This window comes from Schistocerca gregaria, chromosome 4 (assembly GCF_023897955.1).
Source record: "Schistocerca gregaria isolate iqSchGreg1 chromosome 4, iqSchGreg1.2, whole genome shotgun sequence".
In the NCBI taxonomy this organism is placed as follows: Eukaryota; Metazoa; Arthropoda; class Insecta; order Orthoptera; family Acrididae; genus Schistocerca; species Schistocerca gregaria.
Window position 1 is genome coordinate 567,132,082 of NC_064923.1, and position 27,852 is coordinate 567,159,933.

The window sequence follows — 27,852 nt, forward strand, 5'->3', positions numbered from 1 at the left end:
GACGTGCTACAGACGTGAAATTTAACCGACAGGAAGAAGATGCTGTGATATGCAAATGATTAGCTTTTCAAAGCATTCACACAAGGTTGGCGCCGGTTGCGACACCTACAACGTGCTCACATGAGGAAAGTTCCAACCGACTTCTCATATGCAATCAGCAGTTGACCGGCGTTTCCTGGTGAAACGTTGTTGCAATGCCTCGTGTAAGGAGGAGAAATGCGTACCGTCAAGTTTCCGACTTTGATAAAGGTCGGATTGGAGCTTTGTTAGAAGAATATAGACTCGGTGGATTCAGGAGGGTAATACGGAACGCCTTGCTGTACCCCAAGAGCCTCGTATCACTAGCAGTCGAGATGACAGGCATCTTATCCACATGGTAGTGACGGATCGTGCAGCTACGTCTCGATCCCTGAGTCAACAGATGGGGACGTCTGCAAGACAACAACCATCTGCACGAACAGTTCAGCAACATCGCGGTGAACGCACATTGAAAGCGTCTATTCGTCATCCCCATACTGGCGTATCACCCGGCGTGATGGTATGGGGTGCCATTGGTTACACGTCTCTGTCACCTCTTGTTCGCATTGAGGGCACTTTGAACAGTGGACTTTGTATTTCAGATGTGTTACGACCGTGGCTCTACCCTTCATTCGATCCCTACAGAACCCTACATTTCAGCAGGATAATGCACGATCGCATGTTGCAGGTGCTGTCGGGCCTTTCTGGGTACAGAAAATGTTCGACTGCTGCCCTGGCCAGCATATTCTCCAATTCTCTCACCAGTTGAAAACGTCTGGTCAATGATGTCCGAGCAACTGGCTCGTCACAATACGCCAGTAACTACACTTCATGAAGTGTGCTATAGTGTAGATGCTGCATGGGCAGCTGTATCTGTACACGCCATCCAAGCTCACTGTCCAGGCCTATCAAGGCCGTTATTACGGCCAGAGGTGGTTGTTCTGAGTACTGGTTTCTCAGGATCTATGCACCCAAATTGCGTAAAAGCTTATCACATGGTAGTTCTAGTATAATATATCTATCCAATGAATACTCGTTTATCATCTGCATTTCTTCTTGGTGTAGCAATTTTAATGGGCAGTAGTGTAGCATGGCTGCATGGAAAATCAATCGACGAATCGCTAATTACGCAGAAGGAAAAAATCCCCTCACCATGAAATAATTCATGTAAAATAATGAAATTTCGGAAATACATTTGTCTAGGTAATGTATATAAATGATTAATGTCGCATGTTTACAGGTTAATGTAAGCGCGAGGAGAGCCATTGTAAATTTGAAACCTGTGTCGCAGCCAGAATACTGAAAGCAAGTATAAAACGTGCCCATTGATGATGACACTGGAGTTACCGTCCGCTGATGTCTCACTCGTGCTCGACTGGAAACGAAACTGGTGATCGAGAAGGCCAAGGCAACACCTCGACACACTGCAAAGCATGTTGGGTTACAACAGCGGTATGTGGACGATCGTTATCCTGTCGGAAAACACTCTTTGGAACGCTGTTCATGATGGCAGTACAACAGGTGGAACAACCAGACTGACGTGCAGATTTGCAGTCATGGTGCGTAGGATAACAACGTGAGTGCTCTTGCTTTCATAGAAAATCGCACCACATACCCTATCTGCAAGTGTAGATCCAGTGTGTCTTGGCCGCAGATAGGTTGATTGTAGGTGGTCACTTAGCCTCATTATAAGCAACATATGGCCATCAGGGGAACCGAGGCCCTTGACGTAACCGATTTGTAACAATTCGTTATGTCACTGTGGTGTCAACTGCTTTTAGAATTGATGCTGCAGACGGAGGACGATGCACCACAGCCATACGCTGAAACGAGAATCTTCCCTCTCGGTGCTGCCACGTAATTGTCTGGAACCCTGTCTTCCTGTGACCGTACCTTCCTATGACTACCGCTGCCAGCAATCATCTACAGTGCTTACATTCCTACCAAATCTTTCTGAAATACCACGGAAGGAGCATCCAGTTTCTCGAAGCCCTATTATACGACATCGTACAAACTCAGTCAAGTGTTGATAATGGCATCTTTGTCGCCTTAACAGCATTCTTGTGTAATACCAACTCACCACGTACAACTTCAAAGGTAACTAACGTTCAAGACCGTTACAGCCCTATTTAAAGCAAACCTGATTTGTGTCCTCGTGGTGACGTTGGCGCTACTAGCGACTGGCGTGCAATTTCAATATACTGCTTCTCTCAGATGAGAAACACGCCTACCAACTTTTTTTTATCTCGCACAGATGCTTCTTCATGTTTCGATTTATTTTTCCGCTAGTCCTTATATGTCAAGAACGTTTACAGTCTCCACAATGTGAAAGCAGCGGCGTGATGGCCAGTTAATGCAACACAAAGTGCCGGCCAAGCCATAACAATGTGTCGACATTACAGGGTGTTTCTCATATCACCTTTCAAATCTTCAGTTTCACATCCGTGTTGTAATTTTAACGTTACACATTATTTTGTACGAATGCGGGAAACGCATTTTCGCAACTACAAAGCTAGACTGTCATGCTCTACGGACGCGTCCTATTCTTGTCTCTGAAGAGGACGTCTTCGTACGGCGTCTCCTATGTTGTCATGAAAACGGTAAAATACATACAGGCGGAATGAAATTAGCGAAACATGGCATGTGGACGTATGGGTAAACCATTAATTTGTTAAAACTTCTTAATACACTGCATCACAGACGATATGCGTCGTACAGACATATTATGGTGATTCTATTAACGTGAATTATTATCTATGATTTTCCTACATATCGAGGAGAAAGTATACGCCCTTTTTCTTGCTCGTCGTCTCTCTTTTTCTTGTAAATGTGATAACAGCTTACGTAGACTGTTACTTCTGTAACCCTATATGTAACTAATTAACTGTTGCAACAGGTAATTGTTTGGACCTGGTTATTCCGTAGTTTTTTTGTCCTGTGCTAAATATCCGCGTTATTTCAGCATTCATAGCACGCCGACGGCAAAACAATGAAGCAGCGCTTAATCGACCAGATCGCCGCCATTAAGCGACAAAATTTAATTTAAATCCTTCTCTTTCCAGCAGAGCGCGTATCAAACAGCAAATACTAATAATTTCTTTCACAGAACTAGGCGGACCTGCCGCAGCCAATATTTTACACGAGGGTCATTCAACAATTAAAGACACAAATTGGTCTGGAGAAAAAACTGTTAGTAGGACAAGTTTGGTACTTTTATGGCTTTAAGTTGGCATTACTGGGATGAGCACCGATAAGCCGACGTATCAAGATTGTTTTTTGTATAACCTCGACAATACATTTCAAGATGGCGAGTATGCTAGAAACGTCCACATTCGTTCAACAATAGTCTGTTATTAGTTTTTTACTTGCTGAAGGCGAGAAACTAGTGAATATATACTGTAGAATGTCTAAAGTTTATGGCGAAGGTTGTATGTATCATGCAAATTTTTACAAGTGGGTAGAGCAGTTCAAAAGTGGTTGCGACTCAGTGACACCGTTCTGGCCGACCACTTGTAGTTTAAACTCCCTCACTTGAAAGTAGAATTTATGATATTATTCACACCGACCGCCGTGTGATAGTCGGTGAGGTTCAAGTTAGTACTGGTACAGTTTATAACGTTATCTGTAACAAGCTGAAGTACCGCAAAACATGTGCAAGATGGGTCCCAAAGGCTGCACAAGGAAACAAGGTTGAGAGTGTGCACAGTGCTACAGGAACGTTATGAAAGAGAAGGTGAGCACGGCAACAAAATTTTAACTTATGATGAAACTTGGGTACACTATTGTGAGTCAGAATCAGAAAGACGAAGCATGGAGAGGAAGCACAACTCACCTGTCAAGAAAAAATTCAAAACCCAAGCATCAGTAGGAAAAGTCGTGTTAACGGTGTTTTGGGATGCTGAACGTCCAAATTTTGTGATCATCTTGAAGAGTAGCGTACAATGAACAGTCAATACTACTAGGATTTGCTTTTAAACAAGGTGAAGCCAGTCATGAGAGACGTCGTGGATCTCAGAGGATAGGTGTGATTCTCCAGCAAGATAAGGCACGTCCTCATATTGCTGAACGAAGCCGTGAAACTAGCGACAAAATATTCTGAGAAGTACTGCCTCATCCCCGTTATGGTCCTGATTGAGCACCTAGTGATTTCTATTTGTTTGGTGCACTGTAGGAGGTATTACGTGGGAAGAAGTTGCAGGACAACGAGGAAGTTTATGGTATATTGGTTCAAACATCAAGATAAAGAGTTCTTTGCAGCGTAATAACCAAGCCTGTAGCCCGTTGGAACCAGTGCATAAATGTTCAAGGGCATCATGCTGAAAAATAGAAAAGAATTGTGTTCTAAAAATAATCGCTGTTTTCTCCAGACCAATCTGTCTCTTGTATTATTGATTGGCCCTCGTAGTTTTTTTCCAATTAGGTGGACTTTAAATAATTTCTCGTGTTGCTGTCCTTGTTACGTGCAGCGAAAAGCCGTTACAATCATTTCAGCAGTTAAATAGTGTGGGAGCAACTAAATCAGTGCTGAAGATAACCTTAACTGTTAGTTATTTAATTTCGGTGAGTGATTTCACATGTAATTTACTGTTACAATCTCTCTATGACATAATGTGTTTGGACTAGCCACAGATGTGTGTTATCCGTTGATTTTAAAATCATGCTCTTATATTAGCTAAGGTAGAAAGTATTATTAATTTCAATAATTCATTACAAGACACAGTGAAATAATTCGGTAGAAAGTTAGTAAACGGAACGTTACGTACGTAGGCTCGAACCCAACCAAAATACATCAGCCGCAATTTCTATTAATGAATTAAGGTAAACATAAAATGCTGAATAGTAACCAAAAGTAATAATCAATAATCATTCAAATAAATTCTCATTATATTAACATTTTTAGAGACGTCATAATACTGGTGCCCAACGTGTGGCCGATGTAATTGTTGTACAGATAAACGGACACTGTTGTATGAGGCAACATTACATGGTGTATTAATTGCTTAAATGAATGTTTTTTCATGACTATTGAGCGAGATCACATGTGAGAAGAAAGAACAGAACCTGAGAGGAACGCTGAACCCACCAGGTACGGACGGCAGCGTACAATTCCGATCGCTGTATAGTCGCAAGGGCGTAGGTAGAGGAGGCATTTGGTCCAGGTATTGAAATCTATAGTAGTTGTGCTGCACTAAATCGTTTACTCCTATTGTGCTGTTCACATAGTTGTGTTCCTTCCTTTTCTTTGTGTAGAGATTTGTGTACTTTGCCTTAATTACTTTCAATGTTGTGTGTAACTTAACTATGGGCAGACCAAACAAACACATAGACCACGAAGATAGCCAACGCTTAACTCTTATTGTAGTTATGCATGAATCTAACATAGATAATTTATCGTAACTTTTTGAAGCCGGAATTCGGCGTGACACAAATGTAGTTAATGAAATAGGTGCTCCGTCATTCGTGGAAAGTGAACAGATGGAAAGCACGGGTGAACAGATACTTAAAAGACAGGATTTAGGAACATGAAGTAGATAGGTAACACAGTATACCTATATGTTCACCTGTTTCTGATCCATTTGCGGAAAATTTTATGCAAACTAGAGGAGCAAGATAAAGAACGCGAATTGGCATTAAAAAGTGCGAAAAGGAACGCGATGAAGGATTATTAGCCGAGGCACAGAAACAATTACATGAACGCTTTAAGCATATAAAGGATGTATGTAAGGACTTGCCAGAATTAGTGCAACAGTTGTCCACACAGTTAGAAAACTTGAAATCTGCTCACTTAGTACTGAAAGAAAAAGAAGGGACATTAACGGAAAAATTCTGTGGGCTTAATAAAGACGAAGAGAAAAAATATTCCGAGGAAACTAAGTACAGACATTCTCTGTTTCAATATGGGTTAGATACGAAAGATACAGAGCTTACAGAGCGCATAGATTTTCAGGTTTAACAAACGGAGTACCGAACAATGATGGTTAGACTACTAGTTCTGCAGCTGAGTCGAACGACACAGCTAATAAGCAAAAGCGTATCAACACTCTGTCGATGTGTTGCGGGGGAATGTTTCGGTCAAAATCATAGCCCAGTAGCTAGCAATAAACATACAACGAACAGTGATGTGCCATGTGATGGAGTGTAAAGCAATGCACGAAGCTTTCTGTGCAATTGCAGACCACAATACGCCGGTAAATCGGAATGTAATAGCCATATAGAAAGCCAACAATTCATAGGTAGGGAGGCAGCGCCTCCACTATCAGATAGACTGATGGAAGAAAACTTAATTAAGCACAAACACTTCTTGCCATTTACAGATGACAGAAATCGATTTACCAGGTTGTGTTTATCGAAGGCTTTAGACATATTTTGCCCAGTGCATGGAGTGAAAAGCAGAGAATCGCGTTCATTCTCTCACATAATCAAGGCTAACAGGCTAAGTGGGCAACACAAGCAGATGAACCGTGTACTACGTAAGACCGATACGTAAAAGTATTCCCTGTCAAATTTTTGACATCGAGGATTCAGGAACGTTTAAGGTAACAGGTCGACAGTCCTGAATCTTACAATCCAAAACAGGTGTCATTACGTAAATTTTTCGACACCCAAATTTTTGACATCGAGGATTCAGGAACGTTTAAGGTAACAAGTCGACAGTCCTCAATCTTACAATCCAAAACAGGTGTCATTACGTAAATTTTTCGACAGGTATACTAATAAAACGCGTTATCGGGAAGAGCCGACTACAGTAGGGATGTGATCCGCTAGTTGAAAGCTAGATTACCACCCAATACTCGTCAGAAAGTAGTTAATTTAAGTCTGTGTTGGATTCAACTGAACTAATACAGGAAGACTTACAGAATGGGGGCGACAATAGAAACCATGTTCATCTCCTTCGAAAAGAGAAAAACGTAGCCATTCGCACATGGAAATGGTAATGGTAATGGGAACAAGAGGAATGATTACAGCTGTAACGGCAATAGGCAACAAAACGGGAATGGCAATCAGTCATTCAACAGAAAACGAGGACACGAGGAAAGGAATAACTCGAGTCCGAACCACAGTGAGAAGTGACGAAACACGGGGCAAGGAAGCTATTCAGGGTCGTAGAATAATAATCTAGGACCGCCGAATAAAAACCCAAATGCATCAAGTAACAATAATCGAGGGAGTGCCAATGCATTAAACCCATATGCACACCAGCCACAGTGTAACCAAAATATGCGAATTGTAGAAGTTACAGGTGACAGCCAACCAAATCTGTGGTGTCGCCGCCAGACACCACACTTGCTAGGTGGTAGCATTTAAATCGGCCGCGGTCCGGTAGTATACGTCGGACCCGCGTGTCACCACTGTCAGTGTTTGCAGACCGAGCGCCGCCACACGGCAGGTCTAGAGAGACTTCCTAGCACTCGCCCAGTTGTACAGCCGACTTTGCTAGCGATGGTTCACTGACTTCTACGCTCTCATTTGCCGAGACTATAGTTAGCATAGCCTTCAGCTATGTTATCTGCTACGACCTAGCAAGGCGCCATGATCAGTTTCTATTGATATTGTAAATCATGTACCGTCAAGAGCGACGTTCGCCATTAATGGATTAAAGTTAAGTATTCCACCAGCTACGTCCGTTTTTCTCAATTCTAATCCTGCCTCGGGCATGGATGTGTGTGATGTCCTTAGGTTAGTAGGTTTAAGTAGTTCTAAGTTCTAGGGGACTGATGACCTCAGAAGTCCCATAGTTCTCAGAGCCATTTGAACCAACTCTCAGTTGCCTATTTATTCAGCTGGAATTCCCCCGTGAGAGAGAAAGAAACACGGACCTCTCGAAAGGTAAAATTAGTATTATGATGACGGGAGGAGGATTTTACTGGCAATGGTTAAAACTAAAGAGGTGCATGACAAATACTGTCAGCGCATTTGGGTGCTATGCAGGGGACCAAATGTGCTGCAAATTTGTGACACACAATACAGCGAAGAAATTTGCTACTTTGAGTCTGAGTAAAGTAACTTACCATGAATTGAAAGTTCGATTGCCTAGGAAACTGAAGAGTCAGAATATATTAACACAGGCCAGCAAGTTCAATTATCACAGCTGTTATGTAAATTCAGACCAGTGTTTTCTGGCAAACCAGGCACTGTCAATGGGTAACAATACAAAATAGTGGTATTCCCACACAATACTTACTATCATGCCAACTATTCTGCACCTTGGGCCAAAAAGGATTCTGTTACGAAAGAAATTCGGAAGATGGCGGAATGTTGGATAATAAAACCACTCCTGTCACCATATAGCAGGCCTGTAGTAGCGGTAACCAAATCCAGAGGAAAGCCCCGACTTGTTTTAGATGTCAGGGAGATAAACTGAATTATCATAACTTTTCATACCAGGTCAGAGAACTTGGATGAACAGATACAAAAGTTCTGTAGGGTAAATTGCCTTACTCCCACAGATTTAAAATCTTCCTACTGGCAAATTACCTTAACAGAGGAACCTAAAATACATACAGCCTTTATATTCAGTGGTAGAAGTTAGCAGTTTAAGATACTACCATTTAGCCTGAGAGCATAAGTGTTTTTATAATAGCTCTAGGTACTGTCTTGCACCCTGAATTGTTGGACAGAGTGACACTGTGTACCAGAGAGCATAAGTGTTTTCATAATAGCTCTAGGTACTGTCTTGGGCCCAGAATTGTTGGACAGAGTAACACTGTATGTAGACGATCTATTGATCACAACACAGATGTGGGAGGAACACCTGGAGCTACTAGAAGAGTTTCTAAGAAAATTTGTGTAGGCTGTGACCCTCGAAAGGTCGAAGTTCAGCAGGTACCAAACAAATTTCTTAGAATGTATCATTTCACCATTGGGTGATACCCCTGATACGAAGAAAATGAGAGCAATTGACTTTCCTTCATGAAGCAACTAAATGTGTTTGTCAATTTTTAGGCGTTTCGTACCCGATAAAACCCTAAACAGCGAACCAGTATTGGGTTCACTTAACAAACACGCACCTTGGCTATGATGAACAGAATGCCAACAAGAATTTGTGACAATCGAAAGACCATTGTTGGACACAAACTAGTCATACCATCAGAACATGCAAAAAGGATTTCATTTACCATCTGATGCTTCTGCTTATGGGCTGGGATGTTGCTTGTTTCAAATACACTACTGGCCATTAAAATTGCTACACCAAGAAGAAATGCAGATGATAAACGGGTATTCATTGGACAAATATATTTTACTAGAACTGACATGTGATTACATTTTCACGGAACTTGGGTGCATAGATCCTGAGAGATCAGTACCCAGAACAACCACCTCTAGCCGTAATAACGGCTTTCATACGCCTGGGAATTGAGTCAAACAGAGCTTGGATGCCGTGTACAGGTACAGCTGCCCATGCAGCTTCAACACGATACCACAGTTCATCAAGAGTAGTGACTGGCTCATTGTGACGAGCCAGTTACACGGTCACCATTGGCCAGACGTTTTCAATTGTGGAGTGATCTGGAGAATGTGCTGGCTAGGGCAGCAGCCGAACATTTTCTGTATCCGGAAAAGCCCGTACAGGACCTGCAGCATGCGTTGTGCATTATCGTGCTGAAATGTAGGATTTCGCAGGGATCGAATGAAGGGTAGAACCACGCGTCCTAACACATCTGAAATGTAATGTCCACTGTTCAAAGTGCCGCCAATGCGAACAAGAGGAGACCGAGACGTGTAACCAATGGCATCCCATACCATCACGCCTGCTGATACGCCAGTATGGCGATGACGAATACACGCTTCCAATGGGCGTTCACCGTGATGTCGCCAAACACCGATGCCACCATCATGATGCTGTAAACAGATCCTGGATTTATCCGAAATAATGACGTTTTGCCATAAGTGCACCCAGGTTCGTCGTTGAGTACACCATCGCAGGCGCTCCTGTCTGTGATGCAGCGTCAAGGGTAACTGCAGCCATGATCTCCTAGCTGATAGTCCATGCTGCTGTAAACGTGTCCAACTGTTCGTGCACATGGTTGTGGTCTTTCAAACGTCCCCATCTGTTCACTCTGGGATCGAGACGTTGCTGCACGATCCGTTACAGCCATGCGGATAAGATGCCTGTCATCTCGACTGCTAGTCATACGAGGCCGTTGAGATCCAGCACGGCGTTCCGTATTACCCTCCTGAATCCACCGATTCCATATTCTGCTAACAGTCATTGGATCTCGGCCAACGCGAACAGCAATGTCGCGATACGATAAATCGCAATCGCGATACGCTACAATCCGACCTGTATCAAAGTCGGAGACGTGATGGTACGAATTTCTCCTCCTTACACGAGGCATCACAACGTTTCACCATGCAAAGCTGGTCAACTGAAGTTTGTGTATAAGAAATTGGCTGGAAACTTTCCTCATGTCGGCACGCTGTAGGTGTCGCCACCGGCGCCAACTTTGTGTGAATGCTCTGAATAGCTAATCATTTGCATATCACAGCCTCTTCTTCTTGTTGGTTAAATTTCGCGTCTGTAGCAATTCATCTTCGTGGTGTATCAATTTTAATGGCCACTAGTGTAGAAGAAGTTTATGTGGAAAAGAGATACGGGCAATCTGTTTCACAGGTAGGATACTCACAAGCTATGAGCGCTTGTATTCTGTGATGGAATTAGAAGCCTCAGTGGTGGTGTGGGCAGCATAGAAGTTACACTTTTACATTTACGGTGAACCTACAAAAGTGTACTGTGATCACAAAGCGTTAGGTTTTCAGTTGAAGTGTAAGCTATTGCCTGATCGATTAGCGCAATGCTTTCTTACTCCCCTCGATTACTAGTTAAAGACCATGAATATTAATGGAAGTGACAATGTAATAGCAGACGTCTTGTCTCGCTTACTGTGAGGCGTGGACAAACTCAGAATTAATAGTGCAATCATTGGAATATAAAGTACTGTTGATTAAGGATCAAACGTACAGGCGAAAGTTTCTGCAGATGTGTCGCAATATGTCTGTTCTGCATAACACTAATCAAGTATGGACAGAAATAATGACAAAATTGTCACAGGATCTGGCATGTCCTTTAGCTAGAACAAAAAATTCGAAAATCCAAACCTGTTCCACTGTAAGGTTGTGAATCTGTTCGATGGTGTGTGTTTGTGTGTGTGTGTATGTGTGTGTGTGTGTGTGTGTGTGTGTGTATGTGTGTGTGTGTGCATGTGAGTGTATGTTTGTGTATCTCAAAAATGTTTCAATGACTTCACGTGTGTGTGTGCATGTGAGTGTATGTTTGTGTATCTCAAAAATGTTTCAATGACTTCACGTTGTATATGCACGTGACATGGGGCACGTCGGCATAAATCAGTGTGTGACTACTATGAAACTGTACTGCCACGCAAAGAATATAAAGAGAGAAGTGTAAAATATTGTATGAACATTCGACATCTGCCAAAAGGTAAAACACATGAACTGATCAAACAAAAACGTATTGCATACCCACAAATCCAATGTAATTAGTATCAATCGACCTTGCAGGATGGTTACCAAATGCCAGAATTTGGATTAAGTATACATGAAATTGTATACAGTGACAATATCTGTGCTGTGCTGTGCTGTGCTGTGATCAGGCACTTAGTGAAGGTTTATATACCTAACATCGACATTTCTCAGGCGAGAGTGACTGACAATGCTTTTCTAGTTTCATGCTTGCACCCATAGGCAAGCTCAGTTGATAGAATATGCAAAGAATTTGATCTACGTATGAGGATATAAGTACCTAACCACTATACGAAGCGGGTATTTTGTATACCATCCTTCGAAAAGATTCATAATAACTGACCTCATGCCACAACAGGATATGCACCAGCTGAGGTATTGATGGGTAAAGCAGATAGGGTTGAATGGCTGAGTCCATTACCACACTTTCGTAGGCAGACCAAACAGCATTACCATAGCCATACTGAAGCCTTGATTAATTTGTCTCTATGCGCTCAGGCAAAAAAAAGCAAGGTGTGACTCTCATGTGAACAGGACACAATCATTTGAAACGAATGATATGATGTTACTGGGATGTCATCTGACGTCCTCTGTATTACTGAGAAAGAATAAGAAATGGCAACAGTTTTATGCAGGTTCATACCAAATCATCAGCATTCCACATAGATGTAGCTATGTATTAGTTGACATAAAAACTTGCCAGACCAAGACACTTTATCCGTAAGGAAATTAAGAAATACGTATTTGACGTGTAAAACGTGTAAATAGTAGATGTAAGTGTAATATGGTAGATCTTTGTTCGCCACTTTCATGTATCTAATGGCTTGCTACTAGTTTGTAAGGTAACCTTACTGGCCATCATCCGACAGAAATATTTGAAAACAACTGCCTGCACTAGTACTTCTTCAACTTTATGCCATAAAGATGGAGTACTCGCTGTAAACGACTAAAAAGAAAGCTATGAACAAAAGGTGAATTCTCATAAGTCAGCCTGCCATAAGAAGTACTTGAATATTTTCAATTGAAGTTTCAGTGTACTTGTAGTGTAATATAATTATGTAGTATGTTTATGTATAGATCAGGGTATGTGTTGAGAAATTATAGCCGTGTCAGTCAGTATAAGAATGACTAAATAATGAAAAGAGGTAGTTAGAATCAGATATCTTTTGTGCATCCTTCAGAGACGAATTCGAATAGAATACAATACCATCTGGATGTTCTTAAGTTAATAATTACGCTTTAGTTAGGGACGTATATGCTTCATGTAATCTGCGGAACATCCACTGTCGTCCTAGTGGAGACATCTCCATAGGAATTTTAAAATTCGGTAATAATATACCTGAGCATAAAATCTATGCCAATTATTGTAGTCAGGCCAGTCTGTAGCCAGGCCCGCAAATTTTGTGGTCCGGTATTTGACACAGGTGTAGGAATATATGAATAGAGCATGAACACTTAGGGCAAGGTACAGAACTATGTATCTCATGTGGATACCAAAAGAATTTGTTATTGTCCACAAGACAAACACAAACTAAAAACTGTGTACATAAAAATTTATAAGTATCTTGTGTACTAACAGGAACTTTTAGTAAAATGTGTTTGTGCCACTTAACTGTGAAGTAATGAGTTTATAAATAAAAAGGAAACCTCTTGGTAGAGGACAAAGCAAATATTGGACGTTATTTCAAGAACGACGATATAATCCATTTTATTCGTAAAATCAAGTTGTGAGTTGAAATTAGGATGCACTTAAACTCTGTACAAAAACAATGAGTACTGGGAGACATTGGTGACGTACGTAAATGTTTGTGCCCAATGCGTTTGCAACTGCTTGAAAATATTCGCAGCCAACAATCGGTATGCTTCTGCAATTGCCAGCAACGGCGAATGTACGTGAGTTGCGGCGTATCGGCGAGTCCGCGCTAGCTGTGAACTGTCAAACTTCACCAAAATAGTGTGTGTTTACAAATACTGAACTGTACTTAGCACATATGACAATGTGTCAAAACGAAGTAGAATATGTATGAAATGCAACGCCAAGACAAATATTTTGAGCGGTGCTGGGTAGCCGCGGAAGTTGTAGTCCTCCCTCGGGCATGGGTGTGTGTGTGTTGTCCTTAGTGTAAGTTCCAGTTAGATTAAGTAGTGTCTAACCCTAGGGACCGATGACCTCTCCATTCTGGTCCTACAGGAACTTACCACCATCAAATATTCTGCAGTACTGATCCTGAATGATTAATAATAAATAAGGAATCTTCGTGCGTTTCCTCCGCAGCGTGTAACATCTGATTGAAACTGTGTCGAATGCCACGTTTGAGTGAGTTCATGAACACGAACACAGCAGATGCACGGAATAGCAGTACAGGGATACAGTTCCACAGCACACTGGCTGCAGCAGCCAAGCTGTCGTCCGTGGATGATCTGGAGCTCGACCTTCGGTTCCGGACGGGCGTTACGCAACATCACACCTTCAACCTCGTCGGAGAAGACTCCAGTGATGGAGGAGATCGACGCAAAGAAACGCCAGTATGGTTCAAATGGCTCTGAGCACTATGGGACTCAACTGCTGTGGTCATCAGTAACCTAGAACTTAAACCGAACTAACCTAAGGACATCATACACATCCATGTCCGAGGCAGGATTCGAACCTGCGACCGTAGCAGTAAACGCCAGTAGAATAACCACTACACACTCAATTAATTCCTGTACATGGTCATTCCAGGGGGCTTTGTGGCGTCGCTATACGTTGTCACAAAATGCACTTCGATGAAATATATATGAGACTGAATGAAATCATGTGGACTTATGGACAATCCTATTATCAAAAATAATAAATTGTGTAAAACTTATTAATATACTGAATCACAGACAAGAGGCGTCGTGTAGACATTTTATGGTAATTGTATTAAAGAGAATTATTAGCTATGATTTCTCTGTATGTAGAGGAGACAATGTGCGCTCCTCTTCTCTTGTTTGTCTTCTCTTTTGTTCTCTTGCTCTCGTAAATGTGATAGCAGCTTATGCAGCTATATCTGGTCTGTAACCGTGTATATAATGAATTAACTGATAAAATGGATAATTGTTTAAAGCTGATTATTTCAGGACTTCATTCCGTAGTTTTGTGTTCCCTGCGTCAGATATCTCCATTATTTCAGCGTTCATAGCAGGCCGACTGCAAAACAATCTATCAGCACCTGATCGACCAGATCGCCGCCATTCAGCTGCGAAATTGAATTTAAACCTTTTCTTTCTATCAGCGCAACAGATACTAATACTTTCTTTCGCAGAACAAGGCGGACCTGGCCCTGCCAATATTTTATGTTTTTTTTTTCTAATTAGATGGACTTTATATAATTTTTTGTGCTGCTGGCATATGTGTGACAAAGAGCCGTTACAATTATGTTCCCAGTTAAATAGTATGAGATCAAATAAATGAACACTGGAGTTAATCCAAATTGTTTGATATCTAATTTCGGCGAGAGATTTCACATGGAATTTAGTGTTACAGCCGGCAGGAGTGGCCGAGCGGTTCTAGGCGCTACAGTCTGGAACCGGGCAACCACTATGGTCGCTGATTCGAATCCTGCCTCGGGCATGGATGTGTGTGATGTCCTTAGGTTAGTTAGGTTCAAGTAGTTCTAAGTTCTAGGGGACTGATGGCCTTAGAAGTTAAGTCCCATAGTGGTCAGAGCCATCTGAACCATTTTTAGTGTTACAATGTCTGTCTACGACGAATTAAATACATCACCAGCAATTTCTATTAATGAACTTTAACGATGGGAAACCTAAAAAGCTAAATATTAACCAAAGATAACATTTTCATTCAAATATCAGCTAACACACCGTCATGTTTCATTGTCGCTTCTCATTGATGACATTTTTTCTCTCTCAACGGTGTCAGCAATACTATGCCACACACTGAGAAGACTCTCATATTGAACTTTTTGCATTTGTATTTTTTATTGACAAATGAAACCTCGTGAGCAGCACTAAGTCACTCATTTTCTCTGATCTCCGTACGAAACATCAATTTCGAAATGACTCCATATCTATTTGCTACTGTGAAATTTTTCGTTTATTCTCACTCCAATTTCGACCTTAAATTATTTTCAAAACGATGGATGAAAAAAGGTGAATGCCGAGTTTTACTTGATGGGAAACAATGTCATGTTCGCTTTGTCCACTTTCTTGTGTATAAATCCGTGTCCTGACACTGACACTTTCGTGAGAGAAATACTGTATTTGGTTGAAACTGTCAAGTGTTACCATTTGCAGTACGCAGGAAGGTTTAAGTTACGCTTATTTCTAAGTAACACTTAGACTCGACGTACAAGGTGTGTTTTCCACTTTTCACTGTTGAGTGCTTGCTGCGCCTTCGTTCGTCGCGTGGTGTCTAAAGCCCGCGCTGCTCATGAGAGGCAACAGGCTTGAGTGGTTCATACGATAATTCCTGCCCAATATTTCTGTTCTTTGATCAGGACTTCCAAGTCATTGAAGCGTCATTAATAATGATAAACCATTACCCTATTTTCAGAGACGTATTAGACATAATAAATAGAAATACATCGTTTTCTCCTTTATAGCCGCAATTTTTATTCAAACCCGTTTGCTACTGACGAATTTCTGGATGAGTATCTCTGTCAGCTAGGTTTCACAGCACTAGAACATAGCCCGTAAACATAGCTGCTTACCAAATTGTGTGCTCATATGTGTAATGACACATTTTCAGTCACTATACGAACCAGAAGAATGCATCAGTAGCAAATAAATAAAGCTGGTATATTTTACAGCGTACAGTAAAATCTCTTATAATGCAAGCAAGGTATATATTTTTTACGACGTCAGCAATATGGAAACAACGCTGCTGCTTTACAAGAATAATAAAATTCCCAAGAATTACTAGGATTACTGTTTTAAAACATCACAGTCTCGCATTATCTCAGAGTAAATATGTCATGACTTTCAGCGACTCTAAATTGTGCCTTTTTCAGATTCGTCTTGTAACGCTTGCATACTTTTTCGTTCCCACTCGTTGGCCCTTAAACTTCTTACTTGTGAAAACTATGGAATCTGAACTCAGTCCCGCTTTCTCATTTGTTTAGCTGATCAAAGCCGTACGACCAAAACCACTTTGCCGTAGTTTTTCCTGCTGCTCAGCTTCCGCAAACCGTCAGTTACCTGGAACCGAAAAGTCTATGATTGCATCAAGCACTTTTAAAATTTTTCCTTCAACATTCACACCATAATACTCACCTTGCTGAGAGATAAAAAGCAGTCAACTATGGGCTTTATTTTCCGGCTGGCGTGCAATCGAAATATCTGTTCCATTACACATCGTGCGCCCTGAGGACTGTTTTCCAGGAAGTCCCCAGAATTCACACCCGTTACAATCACGTTCTTCCTGATTATCTCCGAAGAGGCTATATTTCCGCTGTTCCAAGTCGGTTTTCCCAACCAACACGCTTTTGGATATGTAGCTGAGCTGTTTGAACCTGAAAAAAAATTTAATCCAATGTTTCATTCGCAGCCAATGTTACAAGTTAATAGCACCTGGCCGGCCGCGTTGGTCTCGCGGTTCTAGGCGCTCAGTCCGGAACCGCGCGATTGCTACGGTCGCAGGTTCGAATCCTGCCTCGGGCATGGATGTGTGTGATGTCCTTAGGTTGGTTAGGTTTAAGTAGTTATACGTTCTAGGGGACTGATGACCTCAGATTTTAGGTCCCATAATGCTCAGAGGCATTTTTTTCTATTGTAATTTGTTTTCCGAAAATACAAGTACACTGCTCTGGTAAACTTAAGGACGAGCTGGATAAAGTATCATTACATATTAAATATTCAGTGGAAATGAATCAAAGTGCAGGACCATGTTTCCAGAGGCCTCCCAGTTGTGCACAGAAATATGGACTTCACATGGGGTGAGGTCAGCGTTATAGTTTCGCGAAAAATTAGATAGGTCCCACAACACGAGGAAAATGAAGGAACGGGAGAAGACTGTGTTTCTTAATCAGCGAGTAGTTAAGAGGTATTGTGTTGGTGTTCATTACAACACGGCCCAGGGACGACATTTCACACGGGGAAGAATCATCGGGAAAATGGAAGAGGGACTCAGTGTGATGAATGCACCCCAGGAGTTTGGTACTGTGCACAGCAATGTTTCACGTTCATGAGTTGCAGTCCGAACCACAGGCACTCCTTAGCCGAAAGGTGAGGAGGCGGCCGACCACAGTCAGCTACAACAGAGATGACCGCTACATGGTGCAACTGGAAAGAAGAGATCCACATTAAAAAGCATCTGCAATTGCAGCCACATTTAACAGAACAGCCAGATTTAACAGCGGCTGCGTGTGGGTGGTCTCTTTGGCTAATGACTAGTACGCTGTGTTCCATTGATACCTCGTCGACACCTTTTGCGATGGTGCCGATAGCATAGGTACCAGCGGAGAGTGGGATCATGCGCTCTTGTCGGATGAGAGCAGATTCAGTCAGAATAGTGATTCAGGACGCATCCTCATATGGCGAGGGGCGGTAATACGTGATGCAACAAGGTACTTTGTCGAACATGATCGTTTTGGTTGTCCAGTGGTTATGGTTTGAACGGGTTGAAGATGCATAGTGTCCCACGGACGTACCGAACTGCTGATCTTTCAACACGGTACAGTGATTTGTCAGTTATGTTGTGTCACTGTACTCCTTCTCCCTGTACGTCTTTTCAGGGTACATTCGCCTCCAACTTCACGAAAATGCGCGACAGCGTCGAACAGTACAGGTGAAGAGGCTTCTGGAACAAGATGATGTTCGGCGAATGGACTGCCCGCACGTACCTCTGATCTAAATCTTATCGAGCACGTGTGGGATGAGTTGGGGTGACGTACCGCAGCACATCCATACGCATCAGCGACCACCCAGCAATTTTCAACCGTGTGGTGGACGGAAAATAGCTCTGAGCACTATGGGACTCAACTTCTGAGGTCATTAGTCCCCTAGAACTTAGAACTAGTGAAACCTAACTAACCTAAGGATATCACACACATCCATGCCCAAGTCAGGATTTGAACCTGTGACCGTAGCCGTCTCGCGGTTCCAGACTGCATCGCCCAGAACCGCACGGCCACTTCGGCCGGCCTGATGGACGAATGGAACCCCCTACACAGTATCATTTCTGTTCATCTCACTGAGTATTTCTTTCAGTTATCTTCTGTACAGTACTGTACCATACTCTAACAGTTCTCGGTATGATCCAAGTTTCACCGAGCTAAGTTACTTGGCAATGGAACATCACACAAGTTAGTTTTGTCTTCAAGCTTTGCGCTCCCGTGTAAATTATTCTTTTAGTTCCGTGGAAATAAGGGTAATTTGTTGACACTCAAAGCCCTACTGACTTCGTTATGGTGACAATAATATAGTGTCAGACCTATTAACAAAATTCAACTACTACTAAAAATAATAATAATAGCATAATGTAGTTTCCCTGCTGAATTTAAGAACAGTCTGTGAAGTAGGTGCACGTGTCTTGTCTGTCTTTACCATGCAAGTCTCCAGATATTTGTCCAAAAGGGAGAATTTTGTGAAATCGTCCTGTTATATATAAGTGATGTGGTATATTTGAAAACGTGTCGCACCCGAGAATTACACTACTGGCCATTAAAATTGCTACACCACGAAGATGACGTGCTACAGACGCGAAATTTAACAGCCAAGAAGAAGATGCTGTGATATGCAAATGATTAGCTATTCAGAGAATTCACACAACGTTGGCGCCGGTGGTGACATCTACAACGTGCTGACATGAGGAAAGTTTCCAACCAATTTCTCATACACAAACAGCATTTGACCGGCGTTGCTTGGTGAAACGTTGTTGTGATCCTCGTGTAAGGAGGAAAAATGCGTACCATCACGTTTACGACTTTGATAAAGGTCGCATTGAAGCCTATCGCGATTGCGGTTTATCGTATCCGGACGTTGCTGCCAGCGTTGCACAAGGTCCAATTAATATTAGCAGATTATGGAATCGGTGGGTCCAGGAGGGAAATACGGAACGCCGTACTGGATCCCAACGGCTTCGTACCACTAGCAGTCGAGATGACAGGCATCTTATCCGCATGGCTGTAACGGATCGTGCAGCCACGTCTCGGTCCCTGAGTCAACAGATAAGGACGTTTGCAAGACAACAACCATCTGCACGAACAATTCCACATCAGCTCGCAGACCATGGCTGCGATTACCCTTGACGCTACATCACAGACAGGAGACCCTGCGATGGTGTACTCAACGACGAACCTGAGTGCACGAATGGCAAAACGTCATGAATCCAGGTTCTGTTTACAGCATCATAATGGTCGCATCGGTGTTTGGCGACATCGCGGTGAACGCACATTGGAAGCGTGTATTCGTCATTGCCATACTGGCGTATCACCAGGCGTGATGGTATGGGCTGCCATTGGTTACACGTCTCGGTCACCTCTTGTTCGCATTGACGGCACTTTGAACAGTGGACGTTACATTTCAGATGTGTTACGACCCGTGGCTCTACCCTCCATTCCATCCCTGCGGAACCCTACATTTCAGCAGGATAATGCGCGACCGCATGTTGCAGGTCCTGTACGGGCCTTTGTGGATACAAAAAATGTTCAACTGTTGACCTGGCCAGCACATTCTCCAGATCTCTCACCAATTGAAAAGGTGTGGTCAGTGGTGGCCGAGCAACTGGCTCGTCAGGATCCGCCACTCACTACTCTTTATGAACTGTGGTATCGTGTTGAAGCTGCATCTGCTCCTGTACCTGTACACGCCGTCCAAGCTCTGTTTGGCTCAATGCCCAGGCGTATCGAGGCCGTTTTTACGGCCAGAGGTGGTTGTTCTGGATACTTATTTCTCAGGATACATGCACCCAAATTGCGTGAAAATGTAATCACATGTCAGTTCTAGTATAATATATATGAATAGCTCTTTATCATCTGCATTTCTTCTTGGTGTAGCAATTTTAATGGGCAGTAGTGTACATTTGACAGGAAGTGTATATCCACCTTTCGCAGCAATGCAGGCTGCTGTTCTCCCATGGAGACGATCGTAGAGATGCTGGATGTAGTACTGTGGAACGGCTTGCCATGCCATTTCCACCTGGCGCCTCAGTTGGACCAGCGTTCGTGCTGGACGTGCAGACCGCGTGAGACGACGCTTCATCCAGTCCCAAACATGCTCAATGGGGGACAGATCCGGAGATCTTGCTGGCCAGGGTAGTTGACTTACACCTTCTAGAGCACGTTGGGTGGCACGGGATACATGCGGACGTGCATTGTCCTGTTGGAACAGCAAGTTCCCTTGCCGGTCTAGGAATGGTAGAACGATGGGTTCGATGACGGTTTGGATGTACCGTGCACTATTCAGTGTCCCCTCGACGATCACCAGAGGTGTACGGCCAGTGTAGGAGATCGCTCCCCACACCATGATGCCGAGTGTTTGCTCTGTGTGCTTCTGTCGTATGCAGTCCTGATTGTGTCGCTCACCTGCACGGCGCCAAACACGCATACGACCATCATTGGCACCAAGGCAGAAGCGACTCTCATCGCTGAAGACGACACGTCTCCATTCGTCCGTCCATTCACGCCTGTCGCGACACCACTGGAGGCGGGCTGCACAATGTTGGGGCGTGAGCGGAAGACGGCCTAACGGTGTGCGGGACCGTAGCCCAGCTTCATGGAGACGGTTGCGAATGGTCCTCGCCGATACCCCAGGAGCAACAGTGTCCCTAATTTGCTGGGAAGTGGCGGTGCGTTCCCCTACGGCACTGCGTAGGATCCTACGGTCTTGGCGTGCATCCGTGCGTCGCTGCGGTCCGGTCCCAGGTCGACGGGCACGTGCACCTTCCGCCGACCACTGGCGACAACATCGATGTACTGTGGAGACCTCACGCCCCACGTGTTGAGCAATTCGGCGGTACGTCCACCCGGCCTCCCGCATGCCCACTATACGCCCTCGCTCAAAGTCCGTCATCTGCACATACGGTTCACGTCCACACTGTCGCGGCATGATACCAGTGTTAAATACTGCGATGGAGCTCCGTATGCCACGGCAATCTGGTTGACACTGACGGAGGCGGTGCACAAATGTTGCGCAGCTACCGCCATTCGACGGCCAACACCGCGGTTCCTGGTGTGTCCGCTGTGCCGTGCGTGTGATCATTGCTTGTACAGCCCTCTCGCAGTGTCCGGAGCAAGTATGGTGGGTCAGACACACCGGTGTCAATGTGTTCTTTTTTCCATTTCCAGGAGTGTAGTTCCATGGATCACGATACGATATTTCGTAATGATGTGGAACGAATCAAATTCTGATTTATCACTAATTAATTTTCTATGAGCCATGAACTTAGGTCACGAACTGCATTATTTGAAACTGATCCAATGTTGCTCACAACATCAAGGAACCGGAGTGGCCCCAACACCGATCCCTGCAGCATCCCCCACTTGATCGTACCCCACCCAGATCCCACATCACAGCCATTCTCTACATTTTGAATAATGACCTTTTGCTGTCTGTTGCTAAAGTACGAGGTGTAAGACAAAGATGTCGACTTTCACCCCTAGTGTTCAATCTGTACATCGAGGAAGATGTACAGAAGGTTCTGGAGTGGAATTAAAATTCAAGGTGAAAGGATATCAGTAATACGATTCGTAGATGACGTTGCTATCCTAAGTGAAAGTGAAGAAGAATTACATGATCTTCTGAATGGAATGAACAATCTGATGAGTACAAGGTATGGATTAAGAGTAAATCGAAAAAAGACGACGGTAATGAGACACAGTAGAAATGAGAACAGCCAGAAAATTAACATCAGCATCGATGGTCAAGAAGTAGACGAAATTATGGAATGCTTCTACCAAGGCAGTAAAATAACAAGTGACGGACGGAGCAAGGAGAACATCAAAAGCAGAACAGCGACGGCAGAAAGGGCATTCCTGGGCAGGAGAAGTCTACTAATATCAAATATCGGCCTCAATTTGAGGAAGAAATTTCCCAGAATGTACGTCTGTAGTGCAGCATTGTATGGAAGTGGAACATGGCGTGTGGGAAAACAAGAATAGAAGAGAATCGAAACATTTGAGATCTGGTGCTACAGATGTTGAAAATTAGGGTAAGGATTGAGGAGGTTCCATGCAGAACCGGAGAGGAAAGGAATATGTGGAAAACACTGGTAAGAAGAAGAGACAGCATGACAGGACATCTGTTAAGACATGAGGGAATGACTTCCATGGTACTAGAGGGAGCTGTAGAAGCCGGAAGGTGGAGATTGGAATACATCCAACAGATAATAGAGGACGTAGGTTCCAAGTGCTATTCTAAGATGAAGAGTTTAGCACAGGAGCGGAATTCGTGGCGGGTCGCATCAAACAAGTCAGAAGACTGATGGCTCAGAAAAATAGTTAGGAAAAGGGTGAATTTGTTGCACGGCTGAACGCTAGCGGCGCAGACCACAGGGGGCGCCGCGGCCAACCCGGGTAGTTGACCGTTTGCGGCCATACAGGCGCAGAGACAATGAGCGAGTCTCCGGAAACGAGTAAATCCTAGAGCCAGGAATTTCGACGACTCATCCTAGCAATGCCTATCTGCAGAATATGCTAAAGGAAGTGGTAGAGTCTCAGATTTAATGACACAATAACAGCTTGGTGTGTTGAAAACTACAGAGGTCAATAACTCGCAGCGAACAAACATTTTAAAAACGATCCTCTGAATTAACAACTTTTAATCTCTTCTCGCTATTCAACAAACGTCATCTCAGATGATAGCATTGCACTTTAGCTATCATCCCTGAAAGGTACACACTTGTGTCTATTTTTATTGATTTACGTCGTCTTAAACATCTTTTTGGTTTTTCTAATAATTTCCGGGTATGCAGCCGGATCCCGTCGACATTCTGCCACGATATTTCGGCCCAGAGACGTCCGGCCATCATCAGGTAAGTACACAACTACTGAAGAGCCCAGGTGCAGTCACGGTATTTATGCCGAATCTCGCGCATGCGAAATGTACTGGCATCCTACAGCGCATGCGTCACGTGTTGACATGCGCGGCATAGCCGAGTTGTATGTGCTGCCCTCGGTGGTGAAAGTAAAAGATCATCTAGTCATTGAGTATCGAATGACGCTGTCTATTCCGCTGTGATTGTATAATTTTAATAACAGGATTCCAATTTTTATCCAGTTGAAAGCCGTTGTCACGATTTATAAGATTATCGGCAAGACGTATTTTAGCTCCGGTTTCCGGATTTTGGGATTCCGTAATCAAGGAATCAGTGGAAATACGTCGCAAAGGGTTAATAAAAACATCAAGCATTATTTTGTAAGACATCATATCATTAACCTACATGCAGATAAAGTAAGAAGTAGGATAAAAAGTAAAATTTTATTAAAGCATCCAACTGATTGTTGGGATACTTTTCATCGTTATGCTAATTTGCACAAAGCTCTTTTGGACATGGCACAAAAATTGAAATCGTTCACATTCTCTTGAACATATGACAAACTTAGGCAAATCCAGACGGTTTTGGTGTTTTTGATCATGACACAAAAAAATCAAGTCGTTTGGATACTTTTGGAAGCGAATTTACATAAATTCAGATCATTCAGATACTTTTGGTCATGACCCTAGCTTACGCAAGCCATCAGATACCTTTGATAATGACCGAAAATTCAGAGTTTACAGACACATTTGAAGATGACGTAAGTTCCGAGTGTTCAGATGCTTTTGATTATGATGCCATCTGAAGCAAAATTCAGGATAGGTAGATAATTTTGATCATTGCACTAACTCACGCAAAATTCAGGTTATGCGGATTCTTTTGATCATTACAAAAATTCTGGTCTTTCGGAAACTTTTGAAAATGACGCAGTATTCAAATCATTCGATACTTTTTATCATGACGCTAGTTTACGTTAAGTCAGGTCTTCCGTATACTTTTGATAGTAACTGTTCAACTTTGCCCTAATAGTATCCACCATGCTTGATGGTTACCGTGATCAAGGTAATGGTAGTCACCGTGCCAGCTGATCATCATCACCCCAACGGCACACACCATGCATCTGGAGTAATGGTAGGCACCCTGGCTGGGGTAATGGCAGTCACCATCAGAGTTTGAGGCCATGGTAGTCACCATTCGTGGTAACGAACGCTACCATGACTGGGGCAATGGTAGTAACTGTTCGGCATGGTAATGGCAGCCATCATCTACCATTCTGTATCCTATTTCACGCAAATCTCATCCAATTTCCTCTGTCTAACGGCTTCATTTAGCATTCTCAGGAAAAGATTAAAAATGGTTTGTACTGCAAGGTAAAGTTAATGTTCTAGCACGGGATCACTATAATAGCTGACTGACTTTGAAAGTGGGTAGCCGAGTGCATAGCAACCCCGGTTTCTTACCTATACGAATGTATTACTACCGTACTGCAATGTACGGCACTATCGGCAATTGTCGGCTAACGTTTTGTACTGCAAGATAATATTCACATGCTAACATGGGGTCTGTGTAAAGTTTGGATGACTTTGAAAGCATAGCACACCTCGTTTCAGAGTATTTCTACTGTTCACTTTGCTACTCCATTAAAGTGTTATATAGTTTACACTATGTGACAGCAGAAAACGACAAACGTTTTGAACTGCAAGATGAAGGTAATACCCTAGCACGGAGTCACTATAATGTTTGGCTGGCTCTGATATCGGTTTCAGAGCCGAGTTTTTGCCGAGGGAATAAAATGGTTTACTTTGAAAACTGCCGTCGACAAACGCTAGTTAAGCTGTAACTTACATCACCAATAGGACCCATGTGTGTTTTCGCAGTGCAGGAAGTATGCAAATTCGTCACAAACTGATATTCATTGGGGTATCGATGGAAAACGCAAAACTGTAAACTTGGGGATCCGGCAGGTGCTGCGCAATTCCACCTCGCAGCTGACAGTGATAGTAAACAGGGGACAGCGCCTCACAAACAGGCAAGTGAGCTATTGAAAGAGGACGTGTAGCTGCGCTCTAAAAAGCCGGTTGGAGTAATCGGCGAATCGTTGGACATTCGAGTAGGAGCGATGTCACTATTCGATGATACTGGCGGGAATGGGTGAACCACGACCGAACACAGCGTCAAACAGGAAACGGTCGACCTAGAGACAAGACAGAAAGTGAGGACCGAGCAATCGTCAGAGAGGCACTCATGGTGCAGATTCATCATTACCACCCATCCGACTGGCAACTGGTGCTTTATTGACCACAAGGACCATTAATAGTCGGTTCAAAGGAAGAGGGGTGAGCTCAAGGCGCCCCTTGCGTCGAATACCATTGACCTCTGCACACGAACATTCCTATTTGAAGTGGTACCGAGCACATCTCATTGAATGGAGTAGAACTTTCAGTGATGAGTCAAGTTTCGAACTGAGTCCCAATGACCAGCGTGTCTGGAGGCGTCCCGGACAGCGAGGAATACCAACCTGACTGTCTTCCACAATTAGTCCGAACAGCCTACAGCGATACTCTTTGGTGCAATTTCATTTTATAGCAGGTTGTCATCCCTGCGGCACCCTTACACCACATCAGTACGGCGACGACATTCTATCCCCGTTATGTTAGTCTTCGCGGCAAGCCATCCTGGGTTTACATTTCAGCAAGATAATCCCCGCTTGCACACTGTTTTCTACTCATTTTCTTCGTTCTTACCAAACGCTGCCTTGGCCAGTAAGGTCGTCGGATCTTTTGCCAACAGAAAACATTTTGGATAGGGCCCACCAACCATCTCAGGATTTTGACGAGCTAACGAGCCTGTTGGACAGGGACAGAATGCGGCATGATTTTTCTCAGGAGGACATCCAACAACCCTCAGTCAATGCCAAGCCAAATAACTGCTTGCGTCAGAGCCAGAGTTGAACTAATGCTTCATTGACCTACTCAATTTGTGAAGCTCTTCCTCTTTAATAAATCATCCAACTTTTCTGATACTGTAATCACTTGTTTGTATATGTACGAGTACATCGCATTTACCGATTTCCGTCCAACTCGAGTAATACCTTCTTCGTAAGTCTTTAATTTCATTTTAGAGCGTAATTAAAACGGTGTTCCGCAGTGCGTCACACCATCTATGGTAAAGGAAATCGAACTTTGCATCCAACCGAGTGCTGTTCTATGTAACTTATTACACAAAAATCTGGGAGCGTTTGGATACTTTTCAGCACGGTCAATATGTCTAAATTGTGATAGACTTACATTTTAATGTTATGTGAAGTACTCTTAGATGTGGAAATACTGCAAAGTAGACCCTTAACATAATTTTTTGGGTGTATACTTTCGAACACGGCGCAAAACAAAATATTTTGAAGCATGGCAAAGATGACTACATTGGTACTGGCTATTTCATTTTAATGGCCAAGTATTTGACATAAACTTTAGCGCAGTATGAAAACAGAAAGAAATGAAAGACAGGCATTAAGCAGTGTGTGAATGTGTGTGTGTGTGTGTGTGTGTGTGTGTGACTGAGTGTGTGTTTGTGGGTCTTATATGAGTGGCATCAATGTATACAATTAAGACGTAGAAGCTCATACCCTTTTTTTTCTTTTTCAGAAATACTCTGGTATTAACATACTTTTCTTGGACATTACGCCAATTCAGGTGAAGAGGTCTTTAGAAATACTGATATCTTTGAATATGGAGGGCCTTATCACAAAAACATGTTCCATTGGCACTGGTTGTTCCGCAAAAAAATTCCCTGCCTGTCACATTTTTAAGCAACATGGTGGGCTGTTTCATCATCACGTGTGAACAGAAATGGGAAACCACCACTGGAATCACTTCCTAGCTCATGCGGTGGACCTATCTGATGAGGCTTCCCCCATGACAAGACCTGCCATAAGGCAGAACACAAAGTTTTTTTTAAGTTTCATCACCATAACGCTGATGCCCTGTGTCCAAATCTATTGTGATGTCATGACCCCTGAGATGCACGCACCCCACATTAACACTTTCATTTTTCACGGTTGAATCTCCACTGTCTTGTTTTTTGTGATGACAGTGGTATTGTACGCTTCACTACGTACCGCATTTAAGTGCAAAATGTACCAGAACCATCATAGCTATACCACAAGTTCATTAATATGGAAAGAATCCACTTGCCACAAGGTATATACGTTAACAATTCACACAGTTTAAAATGATTACATTGCTACAGCTACTGGACTAGATTTTGAGTTCGAAATCAAATAGATTTTTCCTACATTCATCGTCTAGTATGTGAAGAAGTTAACACACATAATGGTTTCTGAGGCAGACTAGCGCAATGACCACGCACTTCTATCACCATGAGCGGCCATTGTGGCCGAGCGGTTC

The 27,852-nt window shown here is 43.1% G+C and overlaps 1 protein-coding gene across 1 annotated transcript in view; it reads right to left on the reverse strand.

Annotated features, from left to right (window-relative positions):
- Positions 1–16,254: 16,254 nt before the first annotated feature.
- Positions 16,255–27,852, reverse strand: part of LOC126267996 (synaptic vesicle membrane protein VAT-1 homolog) — a 72,389-nt gene continuing 60,791 nt past the window's right edge. Inside the window, exons 7-8 of the mRNA XM_049973359.1 lie at positions 16,750–16,988; positions 16,255–16,674 (exon numbers count right to left, since the gene is read on the reverse strand). Of these exons, the coding sequence (XP_049829316.1) occupies positions 16,603–16,674; positions 16,750–16,988 (311 nt within the window). The 3' untranslated portion in view covers positions 16,255–16,602. The remainder of the gene's footprint in view (positions 16,675–16,749; positions 16,989–27,852) is intronic.